The sequence below is a fragment of the Paramisgurnus dabryanus genome, chromosome 4 (assembly GCF_030506205.2).
Source record: "Paramisgurnus dabryanus chromosome 4, PD_genome_1.1, whole genome shotgun sequence".
Taxonomy (NCBI): domain Eukaryota; kingdom Metazoa; phylum Chordata; class Actinopteri; order Cypriniformes; family Cobitidae; genus Paramisgurnus; species Paramisgurnus dabryanus.
This window is the reverse complement of record NC_133340.1, coordinates 25,135,008-25,162,864: the sequence shown is the minus strand read 5'-3', so window position 1 is coordinate 25,162,864 and position 27,857 is coordinate 25,135,008. Positions and strand designations below refer to the sequence as shown.

The following is a 27,857-nucleotide window of genomic DNA, read 5'->3' as shown; positions in this document are numbered from 1 at the left end:
TAAACCAAGGCGTATACTCTAAACGCGTGAATCACAAATGCAAAATCACATCAGCATCATACCTGTTTAGTTGGAATAAAACACCCACCTGACGTGCCTCTACATTGAAAACATTACAGATGTATGTGTGATTTTGATAGATCAGACTCTTCCTGCGCCTGTAAGCAGCTGAACGTCACGTGCTTGTGACGCCATCAGTTCGCGACGACGGCCGGAGACGAGTTCGAGCGTGCGACTTGCTGCTGACAGAAGATAAAGTATAATCTAACACTTTTATGTAAGTAAAACGTGTTAATGTTTATCTTTATAGGCCGGTTTAACGGACAACACACGTAGTGTTATAGTGCTGTATCACGGACACGTGTCGGTGTCAGAAGTGACATGTTAAGTCTCTATTATTCGTCATGTGTGTCCTGAATCTGATCCTGCTGCCAGACATCAGCTTTAGTGCCTTTAAACTCTGACACACTGTTATTTATGAACGAGGGTTGATCGTCTAAAACCATTCTAATGCTTGTGCTCTTCTTAATAAGTAATAAGAGTTAATTGCTTGCTTTCCTTTCGAATTTTCCTCCTTTATTTCATTTTCTTTCTTTTTTTGCTTTCTTATATAAAACGCACATATAAAACAACGTACAAACATGTATAACAGTAGAAGTAGTCTTTCTTTCTTTCTTTCATTTTCTCATTTCTTTCTTTCTTTTTTATTCCTTGCTTTAATTTTATCCTTTCCTTCTTTCGTTCGTTCGTTTCCTATTTAACTTCCTTGTTTCATTTCATCCATTCTTTTCTCATTTTCTCATTTATTTCATTTTCTCCATACTTTCTTTCATTTCTTTCATTTTCGTCTTTCTTTCTTTCGTCCTTTCTTTCTTTTATTTGTTTAATTTTCTTCTTTCTTTTGATCATACATTCTAATTTAATTTACTTCTTTCTTTTTTTATTTCTTTCATTTTTCTCCTTTCTTTTTCTTTCATTTTCAATGTTCTCCTCCTTTCTTTCTTTTGTTCATTCATTCTTATTTAATCTAATTTTTTCTCTATTTTTATTTCTTTATTTTTTATTTCTTTATTTATTTCATTTTCTCATTTCTTCCTTTGTTTCTTGCTTGCTTGCTTGTCTTACTTCTTTCTTTCTTTCTTTCTTATTTATTTCATTTTCTCCATCCTTTCTTTTTTAATTCTTTAATTGTCTCCTTTCGTTCTTTCTTTCTTTTATTTGTTTAATTTTCTCCTTTCGTTCTTTCTTTCTTTCTTTCTTTCTTTCTTTTGTTTAATTTTCTTCTTTCTTTCTTTCTTTCTTTCTTTCTTTCTTTCTTTTATTTGTTTAATTTTCTCCTTTCTTTCAATCATTCATTCTAATTTAATTTACTTCTTTCTTTCTTACTTTCTTTCATTTTTCTCCTCCCTTCTTTCTTTCTTTCTTTTTTCTACTCCTTCTTTCTTTCTTTCCGTCTTTTATTTTTCTCCTCCTTTCTTTCTGTAATTTTTCTCTTCCATTTTTCCTTTAATTTCTTCCTTTCTTTCTTCCTTTCTTTCATTCTTGCTTTCTTGCTTTCTTATTTGTCTTTCATTTTCTCCTTTTTTATTTTCTTTCTTTTATTTCTTACTTTCATTTTTTCCTTTCATTCATTCCTTTGTTCATTCTTATTTAATTTATTACTTTTATTTCATAATTTCTTTCTATCTCTTTCTTTCTTTCTTTCTCTTACTTCTTACTTTCATTTTCTCCTTTCGTTCATTCATTTGTTCATTCTTATTTAATTTATTACTTTTATTTCATCATTTCTTTCCTTTCTTTCTTTCTTTCTTTCTTATTTAATTTACTGCTTTTATTTCATTATTTCTTATATTTCTTTAATTTCTCTCTTTCTTTCTTTCTTTTCTTTCTTCTTTATCTTGTATCCTTTCTTTTATTTTTTTCTTGTCTTTCATTTCCTACTTTCTTTTTTTATAAAACATATTTGCAAGCTTGAATTGAGTTTTCTCAATATTTTTTTACATTGACACAAATGTACAAAAAGGTCACAATTTACAAAAGGTCTGTGCATGTTAATATATTAAATATTACCACATAATATATTTACCCGTGGTCATATGTAATATAAATGCCTTATCTCATTCTAAATAATGTGCTTATAGTTTACCTTAATAGACTCCTTGCCTAATGGTCTTCCTAAAATAAGTCACTGGCCAAGGCATAGCACTAATGCATGAAGGTGTTGTAAATATCAATAAGTAAGTAATAAATCTTCTGCATGTGGTTATAAAACAGTTAAATAGCTCTATTGTGGAGGTGTATATCACTGCAGCAGTCTTTAAACATAATATGTTAAGTTGCTGTCAACAAAAGGTTATTGTACCGCTCCTACACCTCACTAAATACCCTGTCTGCAATTCTACACTTAAGTTTTCCCAAAGGAGTTTTCACTATTTATGCAGAAGTTGAATAGAATATATATATAGTTTCAGATGTTTCTTGTATTTCTTTAACAAATGCTGTCAAATGTTTTAATTTTATTTTGGTGAATTTCATATTGGTTGCCTGACTAACATTTATAGGTCATAGATGACAGCTATTGCAGAGCATTTTGGGAAGACAGTGACATCCAAGCTTCTCTGAACCTGTTTTTTGGGAACGCTCTTATTTTCAGGGGTTATGCAAATGAAAACCGTCCTGTCATGGCGCTCATAAATTCTTCCACCACAGACCCATATAAAGCGATGCAAGAACTTCAAAAACAAGAGACTTTGATCCACGATATTATCAACTCCAGCTTTTTTGTGTTTCTAATTTCCTCATCCGAAAGCTTTGTTTTCATCCCGAGCCAGCTGTTGTTTTCTAGCACCACCCTGCATTATGTGTTGTGCTCTTTCCCTACGCCTTGTAAAAATTCCCTTAATCCTTTCGCAAAGGAGCCAAATGCGTAATGTGTCCGTTTTGCTTCGCCAGCTGTCTTATGACTGAATGGGAATTGTTTGATCCTGATGGAGCCAAAGAGGATTCCTTAATCACAAACTCTTTTATAAGGGTGGCGGGAACAAAGTTGACAGTGATGCAACTTCTGTATTTGTCCAAATACTCAATTAAAACGACATATGGTTCGATTTCCCCCGCCCTCTTCTGTGTACAGGAATTTGGTTCGGTCTACTTGACCTGGAGATTTCCGAGGCGAGTCTTGCAGATGACTTTAGTTCAGGGTTACAAAGAGACCAAAGTGAGAATTACAAACAAGGTTTTCTGCATCAACGATTTATATGGAAGAATTTATGCTTTCATGAGGTTTCTGCAAGTTGTTTGGCACGAAGGCGATCTGTTGTTGGATCGTCTGGCCGCCGATGTCGGACTTATTCGCTTTCATGGAGGGGAAAGTCGACAGAAACTTGGCGTTGGATTGGTGTAAGTTTCAAATCAAGGAACCGTGTAAAGTTTGCCCAAACACCTCGTGTTTACATGTGCCAAAGATCTGAAAGATCTCATTTACGCAGGCCGCATCGTCTCGATGCTTATGTGCGTTCCCAAAAACGAATAGGATGTCATTGCAGGTCTGCTTATTTTTTTTTTTACATGTTTAGAATGACTAAGAATTTCTGCCACGTTTGATCTTTCCCTTGGCTTGTTTTTCCAGGTTCCTGGTGCGATCTCTTTTCAAGATGTCAGGCCACACACCCTCGCTCTTGAGACTGGAACAGAAGGCCGTGGAGGCTGACCAGATCATTGAATACCTCAAGCAGCAGGTCCAACTTTTAAAGGAGAAAGCCAGTGAGTCAATGAACCAAGAGCTTGATGTTTGTGATCTAGGGGTCAAATGGTTCCTGTTTTGGCTTTGATTTGAATGAATCACATTCATAAACATAGACATTGGCCTACAGTCCACAGCATTTTGCAGGATTCCAAGTAGGATTAATTCTAAAACATCACAGCGTGATTCTTAAGCCTAAATACTTTGAATTACTCTAAATTCTAACTAGATGTAAGTTCAGAAATCATTAATAGCGACACCGGTGGCCATGAAGTTAACTGCAGCCAGCAACTAATTGTTTGCGTTGGTGCTTTTTCAAAAACAATCTCAGCAAAACCAAACTGAGTTCTTCACATAAAAATTTAATTAGTCTACATGTTAAACACGTTAAAACCATAGACTGTAAAAAATATGGATGTAGTGTCTGTGACGTCACCCATAGGTTTGTCGAGAGCTTTTTTTTTAAGCCAATAGTTGGCGGAGCCTGCCATCGCCATCTTGGCAGAGCATCACCATGCATCACTCGTGGATAACCGAAAATTGGTAGAGGCGGGACATGGATGAAGCTGAAGTGGCTGGTTGCTGAAACCACACCCACCTAGCTCAACGGTAGTGACAGCAGTGACAGTTCACTCATCACTCAAGTGGCCACGCCCTTAATTATGCAGAACTTTAAAGGATTAGTCCATTTTCTCAAAAGAAAAATCCAGATAATTTACTCACCACCATGTCATCCAAAATGTTGATGTCTTTCTTTGTTCAGTTGAGAAGAAATTATGTTTTTTGAGGAAAACATTCCAGGATTTTTCCAATATTAATGGACTTTAATGGACCCCACACGTAACAGTTTTAATGCAGTTTAAAATTGCAGTTTCAAAGGACTCTAAACAATCTCAAACAAGGCACAAGGGTCTTATTTTTTACATAAATTAGTATCATTCGACATATAACAACGTCAGAACGGTCCTCTTTCTCCACACTGTTAACACTGTGGCGTAGTTTTGCATTCGTCATCCGTGACCTTTTGACGTGATGACGTATTACGTGAGGTTTAAAAGTGCATCATTTTTTATTTGTCTTGCCAAAATTACAATCATTTCGCTAGATAAGACACTTATGCGTCATTTGGGATTGTTTAGAGTCCTTTAAAAACTGCAATTAAAATGTTAAAACGTTGGGGTCCATTAAATTCAATTAAAATGAGAAAAATCCTGGAATGTTTTCCGCAAAAAACATAATTTCTTCTCAACTGAATAAATAGTAACAAAATGGACTAATATAATTTTCTGCTTTAAAGTTTTATTTTAACATGGGGGGTCTTTGGGAATCGCCTCTTTTTGAGAGCCAGTCGATGAATTGCAGTTTAAGTCGCTTCCGTATTGGCTTCATCAGAGAGATTGGAAGATTGCTCTTCTGTAAAACCGATTTTTTTTTTACATATAGCAATAGATTTTAAACCGTTAAAGTGTAATGTTAAATCGACAAGCTCGTTCAGTTTATCGCTGTTTATATAATTTGTAGCAACACAATAACAATAAAATATGTGGCATTAATCTTATATATTCAGTCCTTTAGCATAACGAGTATTTAAAGCTGCAAACTTTCTGTAACTTTTGCCTCTATATCGCCATCTCTGTTAAAAGCATAAAATTGCAGATTTACGTTTCGTAAAAAATCTAATGATATTTCTCTTGATATAAGATCCCACAGCTCAAAATTATAAGTAACTTTCATTAGCTTACTGTTTTGAATCGAGTAAGGTAAGGAGTAGGGCTATAACGATTAATCGTTTAAATGCGCGTTTTCTCAATGAATGAATTTTAATGAATTACGGTAAAATCGCGGCACATCCCAACGCCAGGGGGCGCTCTCGTGCAGAAACTCCCTTTGTGCCACAGAAGAAATAGCTTTACAAATGCTATTCCAGGAAATGTCTGCAGGAATATTTATATTGCTGTTCTTCAAATTGTTTCAGGTATTTTCATGATAATTAAGAATATTTTGAATGATTTTGTTTAACGAGTGTTGCTTTTGACTCCGACTCATAATGATTTTAGATTGATAAGGACTTCCTACTGACCAAATGCCGTAGTACACGCACAAGCTGTGCATGAAACGCAGCCTTACGATTCAGAATCGATTTCAGACAGCCATTTTAAATGGGACACACGGTTAATCATTACAGCCCTAGTAAGGAGACCGTTTTTTATATGTTTATGTGCAAGTTTTGATCGTAATGCACTTAATGCTCGGTTGTTTTTATTTTTAACAAGACAAACTATAAGAATCACGAATTTCATGGACTTCCTATGCTCGTGTGCCGACAACACATGCCCTGTGTCTCAGCTACCCTTGTTCGCTAGTCAGGGCACTGGTCAGGAAATCGCCCATTTTAAGGACTGTCTCAATCACAAAATCCTTCCAGTGCACTAGAACGTAAGTTCCCAAAAAATTCCCACAATGCAAAACCTAGTGAGCATCGATGCTCACTATGTTCCCTTACCAGAAATCACATGACCTTTTCTGAAGCTCTTCAACCGTAAAATGTACGAGCCAACTCAATAAACTTCATGAAATGCAGGGTTTCCCGCAGCATATTTCAGTTAAGGCTGCCCGCCTAAGCTTGGAAACCCTACCGCCTTAACTATGTCATCCAAAAAAAAAAAATTAGCTGTACAAAAGGCAGTTTAGTTGATTAACCCTTTAGTTTCACTTCATCACGCAGCTATTCCCGTTAGAGGTAAAAACATTTAATTCATTAATAATCTAGTATGTGTTCATTTTTTATCATAGCTTCTTCAAAATTAAGTTTAATTTGAGTGTTTTAACTCTTTCCCCGCCATTGACGAGATATCTCGTCAATTAAGAGAAAACGCTTCCCCCGCCAATGACGAGATTTTCCGTCTTTCCGCAATACCGCTATTATCCACCAGGTGGCGCCCTTCCGCATCTTTTTAAACCCGTAAGTATTGCCCTATGGTAAGCATGCATGTCCGTGTCTGTTTTAAAGATCGCTCTGAAAGGGATCTCTATGAAAAGTCCGTCACAAAAATGGAATTATGTCTGCTTTTTGCTCAAAATATGGTGTTTTTGCAAAAACCTACCCATATTCAAAAGCTGATTACCAAAAAACCACTAAAGGTAGGATGAAACGGTTTTTTTTTTTTTTGAAAGCAGAGGGTCTGTTCTTTCATTTGGTATATTGTATGTTTATATATTTAAAGAAGAAAATTTTCTGGAAGGCATTAAAATTTGGTGAAAATCATGAAAAACGCTGGCGCTGGCTGGCAACTTTTTTAAAAAACGCTGGCGGTGAAAGAGTTAATTTTATTAAAATATTTTAATTTTCATCATGACGCATACGCCCCGCCCCTTTGATTGCCACGCCCTCGGCCCCGCCCAACCCTACCACCTTAACTAACCAATTTTCTGCGGGAAACCCTGAAATGCGAACTTTTATAAAGACAAACATTTGTTTTAGTTATAGTTTAAATATATACACACATCGCCAGACAGTAAGGGACCACAATCTACTAAATATTTAAAGTAATAATATTTATTAAAATTGTAAAAAAAAAAGATATTTAAAAATGTATTATATTCCTCCAATTTTGTGCATGGATATGTAAGAGAATAATGACAGCGTTTTTCACAATGTACTGTTTAAAAATTAAAAATTTTGTTTTTGCCAGCTGTGAATGATCACAACGCGCTTACGCAGCCACGTCACATGAAACTAAGTAAACAGTGAGTGTCCCAATGTCAAGTGAGCTAGGGTCCTTATCAGTGCCCGAACCTGCATACACGATATACTGATTCACTGGGATGAATTTAGACACAGGGATGGTTACAGCAGCATTAGATCTGAATCTTTAGTGCTTTCATGAATGTGTTGTTTAATGCAGTTGTTCAAGCGACCTCCAGAGAGGAGAAGAGGCTGTTGGTGGAGAACGCCAAGCTCAAAAAGGACATTGAAGACCTGAAGAGACAGCTGCTTGAGAAGGAAAAAGCGAGAGGAGGTACAATATCTTTCAAGAAGCTGTGTTGGAAGTAATCAAGTTGTATGTACTTTATAACCAAATGGGTGTTTGTTTTTAGGTGAAGTATTACTTAAAGATTCATTCAACTGAACAGACTTATATTTTAATGCACATTATACATCTGGCTTTTTCTTGCCACATAGATGGGCATACAGTAGGTGTTTCTCTCTTTCCTGCTTAGTGTCTACCAGACATTGCTAAACACTTGCTTTCTTTCAATTGGTAGTGCATTGCGTTTGTAACAGAAGTGTCATGGGTTCGTGCCCAAACTTATAAAAAACGTGTATTGATTCAATAAACTGTTAATAAAGGATCTGCCAGCTGTGTTGGCCAGAGAGAAGACATAATATAAACAACAATGGATCTGTTTCCTGAAAAATAATGAATGAACGGAATTACAAAAAGTCACATCTGTTATGAATTTAACATGGTGGGAATTTAATAAAAGTTTAAGTTGCCACGCTGTGCTATCGTTTGGCATTCACATTTGTAATAGCAGATGCTCTAGTTTGTCTGTCTGGAAAGAACTATTGTTTCTCCAAATTGTTTCCCCTTTTCTTCATTTTCAAATGGACCATCTGCCACCATAGAAGTGAGCCTGCTTTGCATCATTTATGTGAATTACGCTGTTAAAAACACATGAAACACAGCAGCGCCAAACCTTGAAGGGTCATTTCCATAATTCAGTGTTGCAATCGTTGGCACCCGCTTTGATATAGTTCAGAACTCACTGTTCGGGACTGTAAGAGTCCTGTTAAACATCTTCATGTTGTCGTGTTATTTTTATTATTAGATAAACAACGCTAACCTTTAGGGTCGTGCAATATTTATTTATTTTTATTTTATTTTATTTATTTATTTTACACAAGCAAGTAGGGTGTTATGGTAGAATATTTTTGTGTTTTTTCATATTCATCATCCTTAAAAATTCCGTCACACACACTGAGTCCAATGCATTTAATTCAATCCGTTGCAAAAACATTGCAAACAATACAAATATAATTAGCACTATACACTACGAATGGATGAATGACATTAGCAACAAGTCGAGCCCAATACAATCTTTTATACGCCCTTTGTTTTGAAATCAGTACCTACCATCCTGTTTCGCAATCACCTGCCACAATCTGTCTTTATAATCCTTCTCTTTGTATTCTGCGCTTTTTGCTGCGAGAAAGTGAATCAACTTGTCAGACGCCATTCTGGATTTTGCCGTTCGCTTGTACAATGGCTCTAAATTGTCACCTTTCTAAATGCTTGCTATGGAATAATGAAATAAAATTAAATAATTAAAGGGGACATTCCATGAAAATCTGACTTTTTCCGTGTTTAAGTGCTATAATCTGGTCCCCAGTGCTTCTACCAACCTAGAAAACATGAAAAATAGCAACCCTGTAACTTTGTTTTGGTAAGGCTCTCTCTGCAAGCATGTGAATATATCATTTAGGTCATTCGGATTTCGCTCCCCCCATGACGTAGGTAGGGGATCTTATTATAATGATACCGCCCCTTCAACTGCGCTATCCAACCATGACGCTGCCTCATGAGTGTGATAGACAGAGAGAAAGAATGACTGACAGCACAACGTGTTTGTATTCCCTCAAACACAAACAGGAGGCTACAATCTTATAACTTGTAGTTTTAATAATCTTTCTAAAGATTGAATTAACGTTCTAAAGGATTAACCTTAACTTAGTGCAAGAGAGAGAGCGAGAGAGCGAATGAATGAGAGGGAGAGAGCAACGCGACAGTTCGCTTTCAAGTATGTTGTTTAATATGTTTCTCTGAAGTTTATATGAATGAACACAAGGATTAATGCACTGCACGAGACAGAGTGAGAGATCAACACGTATTCACTATCATACACAATAAGCATAAATATGTTGTTTAATGTTTCTCTGAAGTTTCAAATGAATACAAGGAGTCACAAGATAGAGAGTGAGAGACTGACAGAAACGCGAATGTGTTCATTATGTGTACACAATAAACTTTAACATGTCATTTGATCTGTTTCTCTAAAGTTTAAGCATTAAACGTGTTGTTTTATTACAGATCATTTAAATGCGCTTGTGTGGTTTGGTCAAAAAGTAAACTTCTGAGTACATGTGGAAGTGGATTTTATTGTAACATGCTGAAAATCATTGTGCCTGTTTAAAACACTGGCAGCATGAGACATAAAAGTCTTTATTTTTATTCCACAATGTTGCCCATCTGCTGATAAACATGTATTTAGTATGCATAAAACAGATGATTGACTTTTTAAACTTGTTCAAATATATAATGCTGAACATCTCTTACTAACTTCTTTCGTGATAAAATCTCCCTCTCTTGTCTAGAGCGTGAGCGCTTGAGACTCCGCCCACCTGAGCAGCTCATTTGGATTTAAAGGGATACACACAAAAACGGTGCATTTTTGCTCAGACCCATAAAATACCTATTTTACCATGCCACAATAAATTACCTATATGGTATTTTGAGCTAAAACATCACATATGTACTCTGGGGACATCAAAGATTTATTTAATATCTTAAAAACGTCTTGTGGAATGTCCCCTTTAAATAAAATTATAACACAAAAATAAAGAAAACTGATCTCAATCTGATTTTTTTATGACAGAGTAAGATTTTGGAGGCAGTGGGTAAACGTGATTGACACAACGTGAGGTTGTATTTATTTTTTTAAACATTGGCTTTCAGAGATCATCCACCTCACCTTTAACGTGCGAAAAAATGTCAGACGAGAATTTTAGACTCAGTGTGCAAACTTCATAACACTAATGTTACTGCACTGTAAAAAGAAAGAAAAAACTATTCAATTGGTTACTCTTAATTTTTTAAAATTTTCTCACTTTTAGTGAAATATTTAACTTAAAAAAGCTTATATTTTTAAGCTAATTCAAGAAAATGTTTTAGATTTTTTCCTCTTTAATATTTTTTCTTAAAAGGACATTCCAATTTTTTTTAAATATGCTCATTTTCCAGCTCCCCAAGAGATAAACATTTAATTTTTACCGTTTTGGAATCCATTCAGCTGATCTCCGGGTCTGGTGTTAGCACTTTTAGCATAGCTTAGCATAATCCATTGAATCTGATTAGACCATTAGCATTGTGCTAAAAAAAACTAAGAATTTTCCTATTTTAAACTTGACTCTTCTATAGTTACATCGTGTACTAAGACTGACGAAAAATTAAAAGTTGTGATTTTCTAGGCAGATATGGCTAGGAACTATACTCTCAAACTGGCGTAATAATCAAGGACTTTGCTGCCATAACATGGCTGCAGCAGGCGTAGTGATAGTTACCAATTGAAAAGTTGAAAGTTACCAAGGTGACTATTTTCAGGTAGTGCGTAATATCACTACGCCTGCTGCAACCATGTTACATCGGCAAAGTCACTGATTATTAGGCCAGTTTGAGAGGATAGTCCTAGCTATATCTGCATAGAAAACCGCAGCTTTTAAATTTCCGTCAGAAGTTTTAAATTGGAAAAATATCAAAATTCTTTGGTTATTTTTAGCGCGATGCTAATGGCCTAATAAGATTCAATGGATTGTGCTAAGCTATGCTAAAAGTGTAGCATCAGACCCGGAGATCAGCTGAATGGAAACAGTAAAAATCAAATGTTTAACTCCCTTTAAAGTGAGAAAATTGTAGTTGATGAAAGTTTTTAAGATATTTTAAGTGTTACTAATCAAATAATTTTTTAAAAGTAAATACAATTTTCACTTTTACAGTCTATTAACAATGTCGTTAATAAGTGTAGTCACCTTTTGCCTCGAATTACCAGAAATGTATTCTATTCTATTCTAGTCTTATTCTGGGCTCTTAATTTGCTTTTTCTTCATTATTTGGTCCAAGTCATGCATTTTGAAAACATTTGTTTAAATTGTTTTGTAATGAAAGAAATTTATATGTTGGCACAATTGCTCTCTATTACTAAGTTCAAGGATTCAGAGCCAGTCAAAAGGTTTTTAAAGTCATGCAAACCATTTCAGTCAAATGTAAACTATCTTTCATCAAAGGTTGTGTATGTTTTTATCACAAGCCCTTTTTAGGATTCTCAAAGGCATTTTTTTGTTTTTATTTCAGTAAAAGAGTTGGCCGTGCCTGCAGTCGAATCCAGCGTCCAGTGTGTGACTAAACCAACATCCACGTCTCCACCTGCCCCGCCCGCTTCTGCACCTGCCCCAGCTACAAAACCTCCACCTGCCAAAGACAATGAAGCCACTAAAAAGATCAAGTCTGAGAAGAAAGGTAACCGTACCTATAAACTACTAATATTTTTTTTGTTTTGTATTTTTAAGGAATAGTCCGTTTATAACAGTTTTCATCACCGCGGTAAAGTTTCTTGGCATGGATTCATTTTTAGAGACGTTCAACACTTTCGGCTTTTCAGCCGTGCCAATAGCGCTTGGCTAACAACGATCTTCTCTTTGAATAGGTGCTGTGAATAGCACATTAAATTATTTACTATACGCAAATACTGCAGATTAAATATGATGTATGAATGTGGGAAGATTTAGCAGGGTAATGAGCCATTCGAAAGGCCAAATATGAAAATAGTTTTGTGCTCGCGCTACCTCGTGTCATTTCGAACCAGCATGCTATTTTTCCACCGAACCCAAAAAGAGAATTTTATGTACAGTTTATGAGCTCATTGGACAGCTTAAGAAAAGAAAAAAAAATATTACAGTACCTTTAAAGTCATATGATAGTTTTGTTTGTTGTTCTTCACTATTAATCTTTTCTTTTGCTGTTATGGTTTTATTGTCCAGTTGGGAATGTGACAACCACACTCAGTATGACCGTCACTTTAATTGGTTGCCCTATGGATTTTATTGTAACTGCATCGTCACAAACGAAATTTATTGTTTTTGTAAACTAAAGGAAAAGTCAGAATTAAATAAATAGTTCCCTTAAAAAATGACCCTTACCATTCAGTTGTTTTTCCTCATATGTATTAAAGCTGTAGTCTGTAACTTTTGCCTGTATATCGCCATCTCTTTTTTTTAACCTTAAAGTCACCATGAAATTGAAATTAAAAACGTAAAATGTTTTAACTCCTAATTTTTTATTGTTTTTATAAATGACTTATGCTCATGCATTCTTTATCAAAAATAATAACCTCCCTTCCTGTCTTTACTTCCTGTCCCGAGAAATGGCGTGGGGGCGAGGCTATCGAAGACTTGTTTCTGTCTGGGAAAAGATTGCGGCAATAAGCAACATGGCCCCACTTTCAACAATCCAGTCAGTTCTTGATGGATTAAATCAAGTCACGCCCTATATTTTTTTCTAATTTCAGAAGCCGTTTCACTCGAATATGCGTCCCCATACAGAAAAATAGACAATCTCTACTTTCGTTTCATGGTAAATAAAATAAAAATACTTTTAAATATAAAGTATAATTATAATTTATACATTTAGATCTTTCTTTTTCTGAAGAAAATGTAAGTGTTTTTCTGTGGCAAAATTCAGGCTACAAAAATAATACAACGATGTTAACATGTTTAGCATGATGCTAGGATGTTGTAAACATGATTTTTGAAAGATGCTAACATTTTTTACGTGATGCTAGGATCTTTCAACATGATGTTAACTTATAAAACATTTCCTCTCTGAAACTGACCTTTCCCAAAAATTGTACACGACAACTTAACTTACAAACTTACTCTTTCCTGCCAGCATTTGTTTTACGTTTTCAGCCAGCATCAGCATTTTTTATGATTTTCACAAATCCCTTCCAGAAAATGTTCTTAAAATATATAAATATACAATATATCAAATGAAAGAACAGCTGCTTTAAAGGTGCTCTCCGTAAGTTGAGAAATTTCTAACCGTTACTGACACCAGTGGCCGTTATAGAAACTGCAGCCAGTCTCATGCTCGTTCTCGGTGGGCACACTCGTACGAGCACGACCACAACAACCAGAGTTGCCGTAGCAACCACAGACAGCTCATTGAGATTCACCAGCATGTTTACAAATGTAAGAAAAGTTACAGTACTGTAAGGATATTGTTTGACGGACCATATTTTAGCAAAATGTTGCAGTGCTACTTTATATTTTCAACAGAAGTCTACTTCTAAAAGTTTTGTAACACGACACTGTAAAACACACTCCCGACACTCGCAATCTTAATGCACGCGTGCTCTGAATAAAGATAATTCATATAAGAAAGTAACTTTTGAAACGGTCCTGTGCTACATGCTATCGTTAGCATTACACCACAAAATAAATGCTATCGTTAGCATTACACCACAAAAACAATAACATAATATATTACAGATGACCTGTAACTATGTCTTACCTTTGCAGTAAAAAGGAAACCTGCTCAAGGTCTGTTTTCATACCCAGCGCTGACCGGAGCTCCCTCCAAGCATCAAATGCCAATCCGATGTTTACTCTTGTCTTTTCCCCGACGCCGGTCACGCACTATTTTGGCCGCACTAGATAAGGATTTTTTTTAAACTTACGAGGAGTTTCTGTAAGTGTCTGGATTGTGCTGAAAGTTGGTCGCTTCTTTCCGTCTACAGAGTCCATTTGAAACATTCTAGCGATTTCCGCTGCTTACTAATGACTGCTGTACGCGTCTATATGGAACGCAAAGGTAGACGAGCACGCGCATGACGTCACATTTTGAATTTCGCGCCAATTCGGACCCGACTTCTCCACACAGAAAAGAGCCTACAGGCTGACAGATACAACCGTGGAGGACACTCAAGGTGTCATTCTTTCTATTACATTATGGTTGCCTCATAAATATACAAATGAAAACTCTATCTTAAAGATTTTTTTAAGTAATAACTTACATTCAGCCCCTTTAAAAAAAAAAATTCATCCCATCTTCATTTGTTCTCTTTTCAGCACCTCTCAAATATGGGTACGTTTCTTCAAAAATACCAAATTTTGAGCAAAAGGCTGAAAAAATTGCATTTTTTAAAATGCTTTAGTGTTTTATAAGTTGGTTAAGAGCGCCAACTAGTGGATAATATTAGAAATATGGATTGCCGTAAAAACTCGCAGGGAAGCGTTTTCTCTTAATTGACGAGTTAATGACGGGGAAAAAGTTAAAAAAAGTTACAAATTGCAGCTTTAAATGAAAATGTTCATTTTTGGGTAATCTAAACCTGGAAATTGTTAACATAGTTTGTGCGTTGACTGTAACTTGCATTTATCCCTGAATATCCTGTTTAACCTCTTCAGCTCTGCATCATATTTTGAATTTTTTACAGAATTAGGCATACCAGAATTTAAAAGAGAGCCTTACTGTGCATTCACACCAGCCGCGGAAGAGGCGGCAAGCGCGGATGATTTACATGTTAAGTCAATGCAAACACGCGATTAGGCATCCTGCGGCGCGGTAGCCGCGGGGCGTTCCGCGCGTTCCGCACGAATTGAGCGTTGCCGCGGGAAACGCGCGAGTTCAAAAATCTGAACTTTGGCGGAATTCCGCGCCGCGTTAACCAATCAGGAGCTTGCTGTAGTAGTGACGTGATTACAGGAAGCGAGCGGAGTGGTGTAGTCTCCGCGGAGTCGCAGAAGCCCCTCCCATGACGCGGATTTCCGCGTGAATTTCTAGTTTCTCGACTAGAATTTCACCCGCGGCTTTCACGCGAGAATGAAGCGAGTGAACTCAAATGTTCAAGCGTCCAACTACGCGCGAATAGCGCGTTTTTGCCGCCTCTCCCGCGGCTGGTGTGAATCCACAGTTACTCGCATACTTTGGAATAAATTGATACAAATGGTTTCATTTGACAGAAAACTCTCTGAATTTTAAAACATGGGTAAAATATTGCATATTTTGTATTTTATTTGTTTACAATACTGTGATAAAAACTGACAAAAACTCAGATTTTTATTATTTTTTAATTAAGTTTTTATTTAAGAATCTGTAATTTAGGACATGTTTGGTCTATGTCGCTTTAGACAATCTCTTTTGATTCCACTAGGTGGCAATAAACAGGAGAAAAAATATTTTTGTTGATAGCATCTTCTAAGCAAAAGTTATTTAGCTTTAATCGAAAGGAGGGTTAGACTCGCAGAAATATGATGCATACGTTTGCTTGTTTACATAAGTCATTTCAGTTTTCGTGATTCTTTTGAAAATTATTATTGGTTATGTCACTGTAATGTATAAGATCGGTGAAATAAAGTACACAGTGACATTCCTGAGAGTGAGAGCTTTCATTTGTATATGTTTGGTGAGTTTGTGTGCTATAAATATGAAATATGAACATTATTCATATGATTTTCGCAAGGGGGGGTGGTTGTGAAAGAACAGATTTAGACCTTATTATTTTCTTTTATGTAAAATTAAAGCAAATATCATGGGAATTAAAGCAGAGGTTCTTCTCTTTCAAAAAATACCATATATGACTATTTTTGTGCTTTACAGTTTATAGATTTTTACAAAATAATTTTATGACCTCCCCACGGACCCACCGGTGGGTCCTAGGGCGTGGCCAGAGCTCAAGAGGTTAATTCTGTTCAACTTTATAATTATTCAAGAACAAAAGTCAGCAGTGAGTTAAGGTCAGACCCATCTAAAAAACAAACCAGATTTGTTGACGTTTTTGTCTGCACGGCGATGCATCTCTTACTGTAGTATTCCTGCCCTTGGCAATAGAACATTTGAAAAATATCTGATTTCCATTTGTGGTTATTTAATATGAAAATGATTTTAATTTTTGATTTCCTTAACTCAGGAATGCTTTGTTCAAACTCAAGTACAGATCACTCATTGTTTTTGGTATTATTTATGCACTGTAGTTTTAAGAAAAAACTGTGGGCCAGATGTTAAAGGCCGGTTTTATATCCTCTCATTTAATGTTTTCATGTACTTATAGTTCATATTTTTCTCTTTCTTGTCAGTAACGTATGATTCAATCCTTACATTTAGATGACATTTGGGTAAAATTGTACAAAAGTTGTATTATTATTATAATTAGAATTAATTAATTAATAGGTTTATTATTATTATTATTATTATTATTAAGTAGTTAATAAGTCATAAAACTAAACATGACACAAGTGGACCAAAATCTGAGCTGTGGGAATGCAAAGTGAACTTAACTTTTTCTTATCAGGAAACTCGTAAGTCAGATGAAAAAATCTTTTTTTTGTCTTGACATTGAAGTAAGAGTGATGAAAGATTTAGCAGTTTATGTATTTGTCAAAATAATTGCAATATGATTGTTTTACCAAATTGCCCCTTATAAAATGAAACATATAAAAGATCATTGCACCGAGAGTTTTTTTTTGGCACAGAGATTTACACAAGAAAAGTTATTAGTTAACACTTGCGGGGTCGACCGCTTCACCCCACAGCTCCGGAAATGGTGATAGTCATGAAATTTCCGAATGACCGGAATAATTGGAAACAAACAACGTACGAAAGAGTGTTGGCAAAGCTTTTTTTAGTTTTGGGAAAAGCCCGGAATCAGAACAGAGACGACAAGCCGGCATACTTTCCAGTTGTAGACTTTATAAAGTATCCCAAAAGGTCCTCAGGGATCCAAGAGTTACAAATAACTTTCAAAGAATCGCATTAATAGTGCCTCACAAACCGAGTGCACATTTCCCCCGAGTGCACGTGTCATAAAACCCTGTGTGCTGAAGTTGGTACAATGTCTCTATAAACATTCTTATAATAGCACTTCATATACAGTTTGTCCCTGTTCATGGTTGAGTTACTAACATTTATGGTGTGCTAAATAATGACCCATTCAACTTACACAACTGTGAAAAAAAATTGTCAGACCAAAACAAGTCTCATTCTGGCGCTTTTTAATCCAGGTGAGAAGAAAGAGAAGAAAGCGGCTGCCCCACCCCAGGAGGACGCAAAAGTGGACGTGTCCCGGTTGGATCTCAGAGTGGGCCGCATCATCAGTGCCGACAAGCATCCCGATGCCGATGCTCTCTACGTTGAGCAGGTGGATGTAGGCGAAGCGGCTCCTCGCACCGTTGTCAGCGGCCTGGTCAAACACGTACCCCTCGAACAGGTACTGACCCATCTGTCCCATGACAGCTTTGTTTACCTCGTTTTTATTGTAATCGTTTTTTTCTGAATTCAGCGTCTGAAAATTAAAAGTTACTTAATCGGTTTTTCAGTAAAGCAAATACACTGATCCAAATGAACCCTTAAAGGGGACATGTCACAATAATTTTTTAAGATGTCAAATAAATCTTTGGTGTCCCCAGAGTACACATATGAAGTTTTAGCTCAAAATACCATATAGATAATTTATTATAGCATGTTAAAATTGCCAATTGGAGGTGTGTGCAAAAATGTGCCTTTTTGGGTGTGTCCTTTAAAATGCAAATAAGTGGAAACACTGATCACAATGATGGTAGTTTGATGCAATTTGAACTTAATTGTGCTCTGAATGATGTTCTATCTCTCTTTCTCTCTGCACTAAATGGCAGTGCTGTGGTTGGATAGTGCAGATTAACGGGTGGTATTATTATAATAAGAGCTCCTTATGACATCATAAGGAGAGCCAAATTTCAATTACCTATTTTTCACGTGGTTGAAGAGAATGGTTTACCAAAACTAAGTTACTGGGTTGATCTTTTTACATTTTCTAGGTTAATAGAAGCACTGGGAACCCAATTGTAGCATTAAACGTGGAAAAGTCAGATTTTCATGACATGGCCCCTTTAAAGAGACACTCCACTTTTTTTATAATATGCTCATTTTCCAGCTCCTGTAGAATTAAATATTTGATTTTTACAGTTTTGGAATCCATTCAGCTGGTCTGGCGCTAGCACTTTTAGCATAGCTTAGCATAATCCATTGAATCTGATTAGACCATTAGCATCGCGCTAAAAAATAACCAAAGAGTTTCAATATTTTTTCTATTTAAAACTTGACTCTTCTGTAGGTACATCGTGTACTAAGACTGACAGAAAATTTAAAGTTGCGATTTTCTAGGCAGATATGGCTAGGAACTATACTCTCATTCTGGTGTAATAATCAAGGACTTGCTGCTGTAACATGGCTGCCGTAGGCCCAATGATATTACGTAGCGCCCGAAAATAGTCCTCTACTATTGAAAGTTACTAAGGGGACTGTTTTCGGGCAATATGTAATATCATTGCGCCTTTGCAGCCATGGTACGACAGCACAGTCCTTGATTATTACGCTGGAATAAGAGTATAGTTCCTAGCTATATCTGCCTAGAAAGTCACAACTTTTAATTTTTTGTCGGTATTTGTACACAATGTAACTACAGAAGAGTCAAGTTTTAAATAGGAAAAATATTGACACTCTTTAGTTATTTTTGAGCTGGATGCTAATGGTCTAACCAGATTCAATGGATTATGCTAAGCTATGCTAAAAGTGCTAGCGCCAGACCCGGAGATTGGCTGAATGGATTTCAAAGCGGTAAAAATCAAATATTTAACTCTAGTGGAGCAGGAAAATGAGCACATTTTCAAAAAAAGTGGAGTGTCCCTTAAAACCAACTTTCTTTAACTCAACTTTGACTTTGTACATTTATCCAGAGATGAAGTGTGAACTGAGTATCCTCCAAAATCAAATCTTATTATTACCGTAGATTATGGGACTTTAGCCTGGATTTTAAAGACAGGGTCATGTTTACACAAGATGTCCATTTGATAGAAAATTGAAACTAGTATTTACACCGCTACTGGACAAAGTTTTGGGGAATAAATCTCGACACGTTTATCTGAAAGCGTTGTTTGTTTGCCAGAAAGACTGAATGTAACTCTTGTTAATTAGGTGTTATGTGTCAGAATATTTCGAAAGGACATATTTCACTTTTTACTGTTTCATATAAAATGTCTAAACTGACGTGCTTCGTGCAGGTCGACAAATCCGCTCCTTGTATACGGCATGTATTATTTTCCAGAACCCCGAGTTTACGATATGTTTAGGGGATTCCTAGCAGTACATCAGAAATTCATATTACACCTATAAAAAGCATCTGGTTCCCTCTTTCGTTTAATCGTTTTGGATTTCCCTCTCTGGTTCGGACTAAATTACAGATGTTTTAACACAACGTGCATTTGTGGATTTATAGCTGTGATCATAAGCAATGTCTACATTTCGTACTCTGGTGTTTAGGTGGATGAAGTAATTTTAAAGTGCTTCCTTTATTTATTTCCTTTTTTTTATTTTTAAGGGGTCTGTTTTGTCTGTTTTCTCTTTCATCCGTAAAAAGCAATATTTATGTTATTATAAACAGGCCTACTGTTTCTTCAAAGTACATTTTTATTGATGCTGTTTAGACCTTTGAATGACACACTTATAGGAAGAATTTCATTTTGTTTGTTTAACTTTGATGTTCTTTCATGTCCCAAATTTTAGAAATATGGTTGCAACAAATACAAACCCCATAACAGTCTATGAACGGAAACTGCGAACATATTTAACGGATTAAAAACCGTGATGATCTGTGACCGGAGCTATTAAGCTTTTATATTCAAACTTCAGATGCAGAATCGTATGGCTGTTCTCTTGTGCAACCTGAAGCCTGCCAAGATGAGAGGTGTGTTGTCCCAAGCCATGGTCATGTGTGCCAGCTCTCCAGACAAGGTGGAAATCCTGGACCCCCCGAGTGGATCCGTGCCCGGCGACAGGATTTCCTTCCAGGGCTTCCCAGGTTTGTTTTTCTATTTCTACACCTGCAAATTACATTGAAATGTGAGATCATTGTCCACTATTCCAATAATGTTTCATTAACTACATCTGTGCACATTAGTCAAAGCGACCACACTTGAGTTTTGTCATTTGGAGTCATTGATTTACCATTTCTTTTGTATAAAGCAGTAAATTAGGACCAACAGATGGGTCACAAACTGACTGATGCATATTTGACACTAAAAGAATGGCACAAGCTCCAACACTCATTGGCTTGGTTTTAACTCGGTTTCAAAGAGTTGGGTTGCAGATTTTATTAGTTTATTAGTCATAGTTTTTAACTTTAATCAAATGTTTAGTTGCTAGGTTGCAACAACACACATGAAAGTCACTGGATTCTCAGTGTTTGTGGGATTCATGGTGTCCAATCGATAAAAAGATGATGCTACAGCCAGTGACCTTTAATATATTTTTTATCTCAGGTTTTAATCTCAGGCTTGTTAAATCTCAGGTTTATCTTTAAAGAGTAACTAAACCCTAAACCAACTTTTTTTAGTTAATGATCTGTAAGAATGATGCTTTATTAGTGCTATTCATCGATTTTAGTAATTTTTTTGACATTTGGATATAAAGTGTTTCAATACTACAATATATGGTGTAAAAACGTCTGATTGCTGCCCTCTTCAGGTTGAACGGTGGCTACTGCAGTTGAATTTTCCCATTGGATGTTGGGTCCAAAAAATGACTCGTGATGTAAGCAGTTTCAAGCTCACCACGCCCTTGTTACGATCTCATCACACACTTGATATGAGCTTAGTTCATCCCCTCTATCTCCGTTGGGATCTGCCCACATTTCTTGCATTTTTCAAATATTGCCAGTGGGTGGAGTCAGGCTCTGACCAGGGGTTTAGTTACTCTTTAAATCTCAGGTTTAAATCTCAGATTAATATGGCATCAAATTTTTGCAAAAGATGCTGCAGTCATTGAGTAACTTTAGTAGTAAAAATGGGACTTTTAATAAAATTAAATCTCAGGTTTATTAAATCTCCGGCTTAAATCTTAGATCCATTTGGATAAATATGGCATTAAATCTTTGAAAAAGATGTTACAGTCATTGAGTGACTTTAGGCGTGAAAAATGGGACCTTCAATAAACATTTTATTTCAGGTTTATTAAATCTAGGTTTAAATCTCAGGTCAATTTGGATAAATATGGTATCAAATCTTTGAAAAAGATGCTACAGTCATTGAATTACCTTTAATAAAAATGTAATCTCCTTGTTAAATCTCAGGTTTATTAAATATCAGACTTAAATCTTAGATCCATTTTGTTAAAAATGGCATTGAATCTTTGAAAAAGATGTTACAGTCATTGAGTGACTTTAGGAGTGAAAAATGGGACCTTTAATAAACTTTAAATCTCAGGTCAATTTGGATAAATATGGCATCAAATCTTTAAAAAGATGCTATAGTAATTGAATTACCTTGAATAAAAATGTAATCTCCTTGTTAAATCTCAGGTTTATTATTAAATCTCAGGTTTATGAAATATCAGGTCCTTTGGATAAATATGGCATCAAATCTTTGAAAGAGATGCTAACGTCATTGAGTAACTTTAGCAGTAAAAATTGGACCTTTAGTAAAATAAATCTAAGGTTTGTTAAATGTTGGGTTTTTTAAATCTCAGGTTTATTAAATCTGAGTTTTGTTTTTAAATCTCAGGTTTATTAAATCTCAGGTCCATTTGGATTAATATGGCAACAAGTCTTTGAAAAATATGCTACCGTCATTGAGTTGACTTTAGGAGTGAAAAATGGGACATTTAATAAAAGTTTTATCTCAGGTTTGTTAAATCTCAGGTTTATGAAATATCAGACTTAAATCTCAGGTCCTTTGGATAAATATGGCATCAACTCTTTGAAGTATGCTACAGTTACTGAGTGACTTTAGGAGTGAAAAATTGACCTTTAATAACATTTAATCTCAGGTTTGTTAAATGTCAGGTTTATTAAATCTCAGGTTTAAATCTTAGGTTAATTTATATAAATATAGCATCAAATCTTTGAAAGAGATGCTAACGTCATTGAGTAACTTTAGCAGTAAAAATTGGACCTTTATTGAAATAAATCTAAGGTTTGTTAAATCTTGGGTTTTTTAAATCTTGTTTTTTTTTTAAATCTCAGGTTTATTAAATCTCAGGTCCAATTGGATAAATATGGCATCAAATCTTTGAAAAAGATGCTACAGTCATTGAATTACCTTTAATAAAAATGTAATCTCCTTGTTAAATCTCAGGTTTATTAAATATCAGACTTAAATCTTAGATCCATTTTGTTAAAAATGGCATTGAATCTTTGAAAAAGATGTTACAGTCATTGAGTGACTTTAGGAGTGAAAAATGGGACCTTTAATAAACTTTAAATCTCAGGTCAATTTGGATAAATATGGCATCAAATCTTTAAAAAGATGCTATAGTAATTGAATTACCTTGAATAAAAATGTAATCTCCTTGTTAAATCTCAGGTTTATTATTAAATCTCAGGTTTATGAAATATCAGACTTAAATCTCAGGTCCTTTGGATAAATATGGCATCAAATCTTTGAAAGACATGCTAACGTCATTGAGTAACTTTAGCAGTAAAAATTGGACCTTTATTGAAATAAATCTAAGGTTTGTTAAATCTTGGGTTTTTTAAATCTCAGGTTTATTAAATCTGAGTTTTGTTTTTAAATCTCAGGTTTATTAAATCTCAGGTCCATTTGGATTAATATGGCAACAAGTCTTTGAAAAATATGCTACAGTAATTGAGTTGACTTTAGGAGTGAAAAATGGGACATTTAATAAAAGTTTTATCTCAGGTTTGTTAAATCTCAGGTTTGTTAAATCTCAGGCTTAAGTCTCAGGTCTTTTTCGATAAATATGGCATTCAACCTTTGACAGAGATGCTACCGTCATTGAGTTGACTTTAGGAGTGAAAATGGGACATTTAATAAAAGTTTTATCTCAGGTTTGTTAAATCTCAGGTTTATGAAATATCAGACTTAAATCTCAGGTCCTTTGGATAAATATGGCATCAAATCTTTGAAGTATGCTACAGTTACTGAGTGACTTTAGGAGTGAAAAATTGACCTTTAATAACATTTAATCTCAGGTTTGTTAAATGTCAGGTTTATTAAATCTCAGGTTTAAATCTTAGGTTAATTTATATAAATATAGCATCAAATCTTTGAAAGAGATGCTAACGTCATTGAGTAACTTTAGCAGTAAAAATTGGACCTTTATTGAAATAAATCTAAGGTTTGTTAAATCTTGGGTTTTTTAAATCTTGTTTTTTTTTTAAATCTCAGGTTTATTAAATCTCAGGTCCAATTGGATAAATATGGCATCAAATCTTTGAAAAAGATGCTACAGTCATTGAATTACCTTTAATAAAAATGTAATCTCCTTGTTAAATCTCAGGTTTATTAAATATCAGACTTAAATCTTAGATCCATTTTGTTAAAAATGGCATTGAATCTTTGAAAAAGATGTTACAGTCATTGAGTGACTTTAGGAGTGAAAAATGGGACCTTTAATAAACTTTAAATCTCAGGTCAATTTGGATAAATATGGCATCAAATCTTTAAAAAGATGCTATAGTAATTGAATTACCTTGAATAAAAATGTAATCTCCTTGTTAAATCTCAGGTTTATTATTAAATCTCAGGTTTATGAAATATCAGGTCCTTTGGATAAATATGGCATCAAATCTTTGAAAGAGATGCTAACGTCATTGAGTAACTTTAGCAGTAAAAATTGGACCTTTAGTAAAATAAATCTAAGGTTTGTTAAATGTTGGGTTTTTTAAATCTCAGGTTTATTAAATCTGAGTTTTGTTTTTAAATCTCAGGTTTATTAAATCTCAGGTCCATTTGGATTAATATGGCAACAAGTCTTTGAAAAATATGCTACCGTCATTGAGTTGACTTTAGGAGTGAAAAATGGGACATTTAATAAAAGTTTTATCTCAGGTTTGTTAAATCTCAGGTTTATGAAATATCAGACTTAAATCTCAGGTCCTTTGGATAAATATGGCATCAACTCTTTGAAGTATGCTACAGTTACTGAGTGACTTTAGGAGTGAAAAATTGACCTTTAATAACATTTAATCTCAGGTTTGTTAAATGTCAGGTTTATTAAATCTCAGGTTTAAATCTTAGGTTAATTTATATAAATATAGCATCAAATCTTTGAAAGAGATGCTAACGTCATTGAGTAACTTTAGCAGTAAAAATTGGACCTTTATTGAAATAAATCTAAGGTTTGTTAAATCTTGGGTTTTTTAAATCTTGTTTTTTTTTTAAATCTCAGGTTTATTAAATCTCAGGTCCAATTGGATAAATATGGCATCAAATCTTTGAAAAAGATGCTACAGTCATTGAATTACCTTTAATAAAAATGTAATCTCCTTGTTAAATCTCAGGTTTATTAAATATCAGACTTAAATCTTAGATCCATTTTGTTAAAAATGGCATTGAATCTTTGAAAAAGATGTTACAGTCATTGAGTGACTTTAGGAGTGAAAAATGGGACCTTTAATAAACTTTAAATCTCAGGTCAATTTGGATAAATATGGCATCAAATCTTTAAAAAGATGCTATAGTAATTGAATTACCTTGAATAAAAATGTAATCTCCTTGTTAAATCTCAGGTTTATTATTAAATCTCAGGTTTATGAAATATCAGACTTAAATCTCAGGTCCTTTGGATAAATATGGCATCAAATCTTTGAAAGACATGCTAACGTCATTGAGTAACTTTAGCAGTAAAAATTGGACCTTTATTGAAATAAATCTAAGGTTTGTTAAATCTTGGGTTTTTTAAATCTCAGGTTTATTAAATCTGAGTTTTGTTTTTAAATCTCAGGTTTATTAAATCTCAGGTCCATTTGGATTAATATGGCAACAAGTCTTTGAAAAATATGCTACAGTAATTGAGTTGACTTTAGGAGTGAAAAATGGGACATTTAATAAAAGTTTTATCTCAGGTTTGTTAAATCTCAGGTTTGTTAAATCTCAGGCTTAAGTCTCAGGTCTTTTTCGATAAATATGGCATTCAACCTTTGACAGAGATGCTACCGTCATTGAGTTGACTTTAGGAGTGAAAATGGGACATTTAATAAAAGTTTTATCTCAGGTTTGTTAAATCTCAGGTTTATGAAATATCAGACTTAAATCTCAGGTCCTTTGGATAAATATGGCATCAAATCTTTGAAGTATGCTACAGTTACTGAGTGACTTTAGGAGTGAAAAATTGACCTTTAATAACATTTAATCTCAGGTTTGTTAAATGTCAGGTTTATTAAATCTCAGGTTTAAATCTTAGGTTAATTTATATAAATATGGCATCAAATCTTTGAAAGAGATGCTAACGTCATTGAGTAACTTTAGCAGTAAAAATTGGACCTTTATTGAAATAAATCTAAGGTTTGTTAAATCTTGGGTTTTTTAAATCTTGTTTTTTTTTTAAATCTCAGGTTTATTAAATCTCAGGTCCAATTGGATAAATATGGCATCAAATCTTTGAAAAAGATGCTACAGTCATTGAATTACCTTTAATAAAAATGTAATCTCCTTGTTAAATCTCAGGTTTATTAAATATCAGACTTAAATCTTAGATCCATTTTGTTAAAAATGGCATTGAATCTTTGAAAAAGATGTTACAGTCATTGGGTGACTTTAGGAGTGAAAATGGGACCTTTAATAAACTTTAAATCTCAGGTCAATTTGGATAAATATGGCATCAAATCTTTAAAAAGATGCTATAGTAATTGAATTACCTTGAATAAAAATGTAATCTCCTTGTTAAATCTCAGGTTTATTATTAAATCTCAGGTTTATGAAATATCAGACTTAAATCTCAGGTCCTTTGGATAAATATGGCATCAAATCTTTGAAAGAGATGCTAACGTCATTGAGTAACTTTAGCAGGAAAAATTGGACCTTTAGTAAAATAAATCTAAGGTTTGTTAAATGTTGGGTTTTTTAAATCTCAGGTTTATTAAATCTCAGGTCCATTTGAAAAATATGCTACAGTCATTGAGTTGACTTTAGGAGTGAAAAATGGGACATTTAAAAAAAAAGTTTTATCTCAAGTTTAAATCTCAGGCTTATGAAGGTCTTAGGTTTATTAAATCTCATGTTTAAAAACATCTGACAAATGAATAAATGTACATGATTACACAAATGAATGAAAGTCCCCAACTTTGAAATTCATATTTATGATCCTGGACCACAAAACCAGTCATAAGTTGCAGAAGTATATTTGTAGCGAAATAGCCAACAATACATTGTATGGGTCAATATTGTAGTTTTTTTTAAATGCAAAAAATCATGTTCCATGAAGATAGATATAGTTGAATTTTCCTTCCTTACAAATATAAAAAAAACTGGTATCACTATCATAATGTGTTGCTAAGGTCTTCATTTGGACAACTTTAAAGGTCATTTTGATTCCAAATTTTTAAACAGTTATGCCAAATATTGTCCTACACATTAATGGAAAAGTTATTAACCCTTATTACCGGTTCTGTGATCCAAGGTCACATTTCATATTCTTTGCTGTATATTTACCGTTTACCGTCTTAATGTTCTGTGTTTTTTCTTAAATGAATGTTGTGCTATTGTTTGGTATGTTACCATGTAAATGACGGTTCCGTATAATCTGTACTTCTGAAAGACTAGTAATGTTTTTTGGTTTGTGTTTACCGCATATGTCTGTATCTGGTCTTATTAAAACTTATAGGGACAGACTGTACCCACAGAACCAGTGTTTGTTTGTTTGTTTGATCAAGCTGGTAGAGGTTGAGAAAAAAAACTATGTAACTTTCATGGTATTCCATTGATAAAACAAAGAAAGTGGCTTTTTTGAAAAGTTTTTGATGCCCTCATGCCATTCCAGACTTCATATTGAAGACCATATAATTAAAAACATTTATGGGGTCAACACTGGACCACACTGACTTTCGTTGTATGCTATAATTGTGTTCCAGCTCCAATATGGTAAAATATGAATTGGCTTATGGATATGGATGTTGATTTCAACTCAAAATTTGTCTTTTTTCTTAAAATTCCTCTCTAGCTTTGTAAAAGAGTGTTGGGAAAAGGCCATGTTAAACTTATCAGTACTATCTTCTGCTTTAGGTGAGCCTGACAAGGAGTTGAACCCTAAGAAGAAAGTTTGGGAGCAAGTTCAGCCAGATCTACGTACTGATGACCAATGCGTGGCCACTTATAAGGGAGCTGCATTCGAGGTTGCCGGCAAAGGCGCGTGCAAGGCCCAGACAATGAGCAACAGTGGCATCAAATAGAAAATTCTTACAAACCTGTGATAAATCCTCCTTTAAGAAGAGGAGGAGCATATTGCCTATCCTCAAGACCTCTTTAATTGCATTGATGAAGGGAAAATGTGATAAATAAAGTATTTAAATATTA

General features: G+C 34.6%; 2 protein-coding genes across 3 annotated transcripts in view; one reads left to right on the top strand and one right to left on the bottom strand.

Moving 5' to 3' along the window:
* Window positions 1-193, bottom strand: part of tbck (TBC1 domain containing kinase) — a 66,944-nt gene extending 66,751 nt beyond the window's left edge. The window contains exon 1 of one of the 2 annotated variants that reach the window (XM_065295350.2): window positions 63-193. The gene's annotated coding sequence lies outside the window, so the exon portion shown is untranslated. The remainder of the gene's footprint in view (window positions 1-62) is intronic. The other variant, XM_065295351.2, reaches the window with a different exon arrangement.
* aimp1a (aminoacyl tRNA synthetase complex interacting multifunctional protein 1a) lies at window positions 160-27,857 on the top strand. The gene is made up of 7 exons (XM_065295353.2): window positions 160-277; window positions 3,629-3,762; window positions 7,648-7,761; window positions 11,872-12,036; window positions 17,577-17,782; window positions 20,239-20,407; window positions 27,567-27,857. Coding segments are annotated over exons 1-7 (957 nt in total). The 5' UTR covers window positions 160-275; the 3' UTR covers window positions 27,734-27,857.

Excerpts from the sequence above, each read along its gene's own strand:
- aimp1a (XM_065295353.2), top strand. Across the intron at positions 3,763-7,647 it reads ACTTTTAAAGGAGAAAGCCA|TTGTTCAAGCGACCTCCAGA; the intron begins GTGAGTCAATGA and ends TGTTTAATGCAG. Across the intron at positions 17,783-20,238 it reads AACACGTACCCCTCGAACAG|ATGCAGAATCGTATGGCTGT; the intron begins GTACTGACCCAT and ends TTCAAACTTCAG.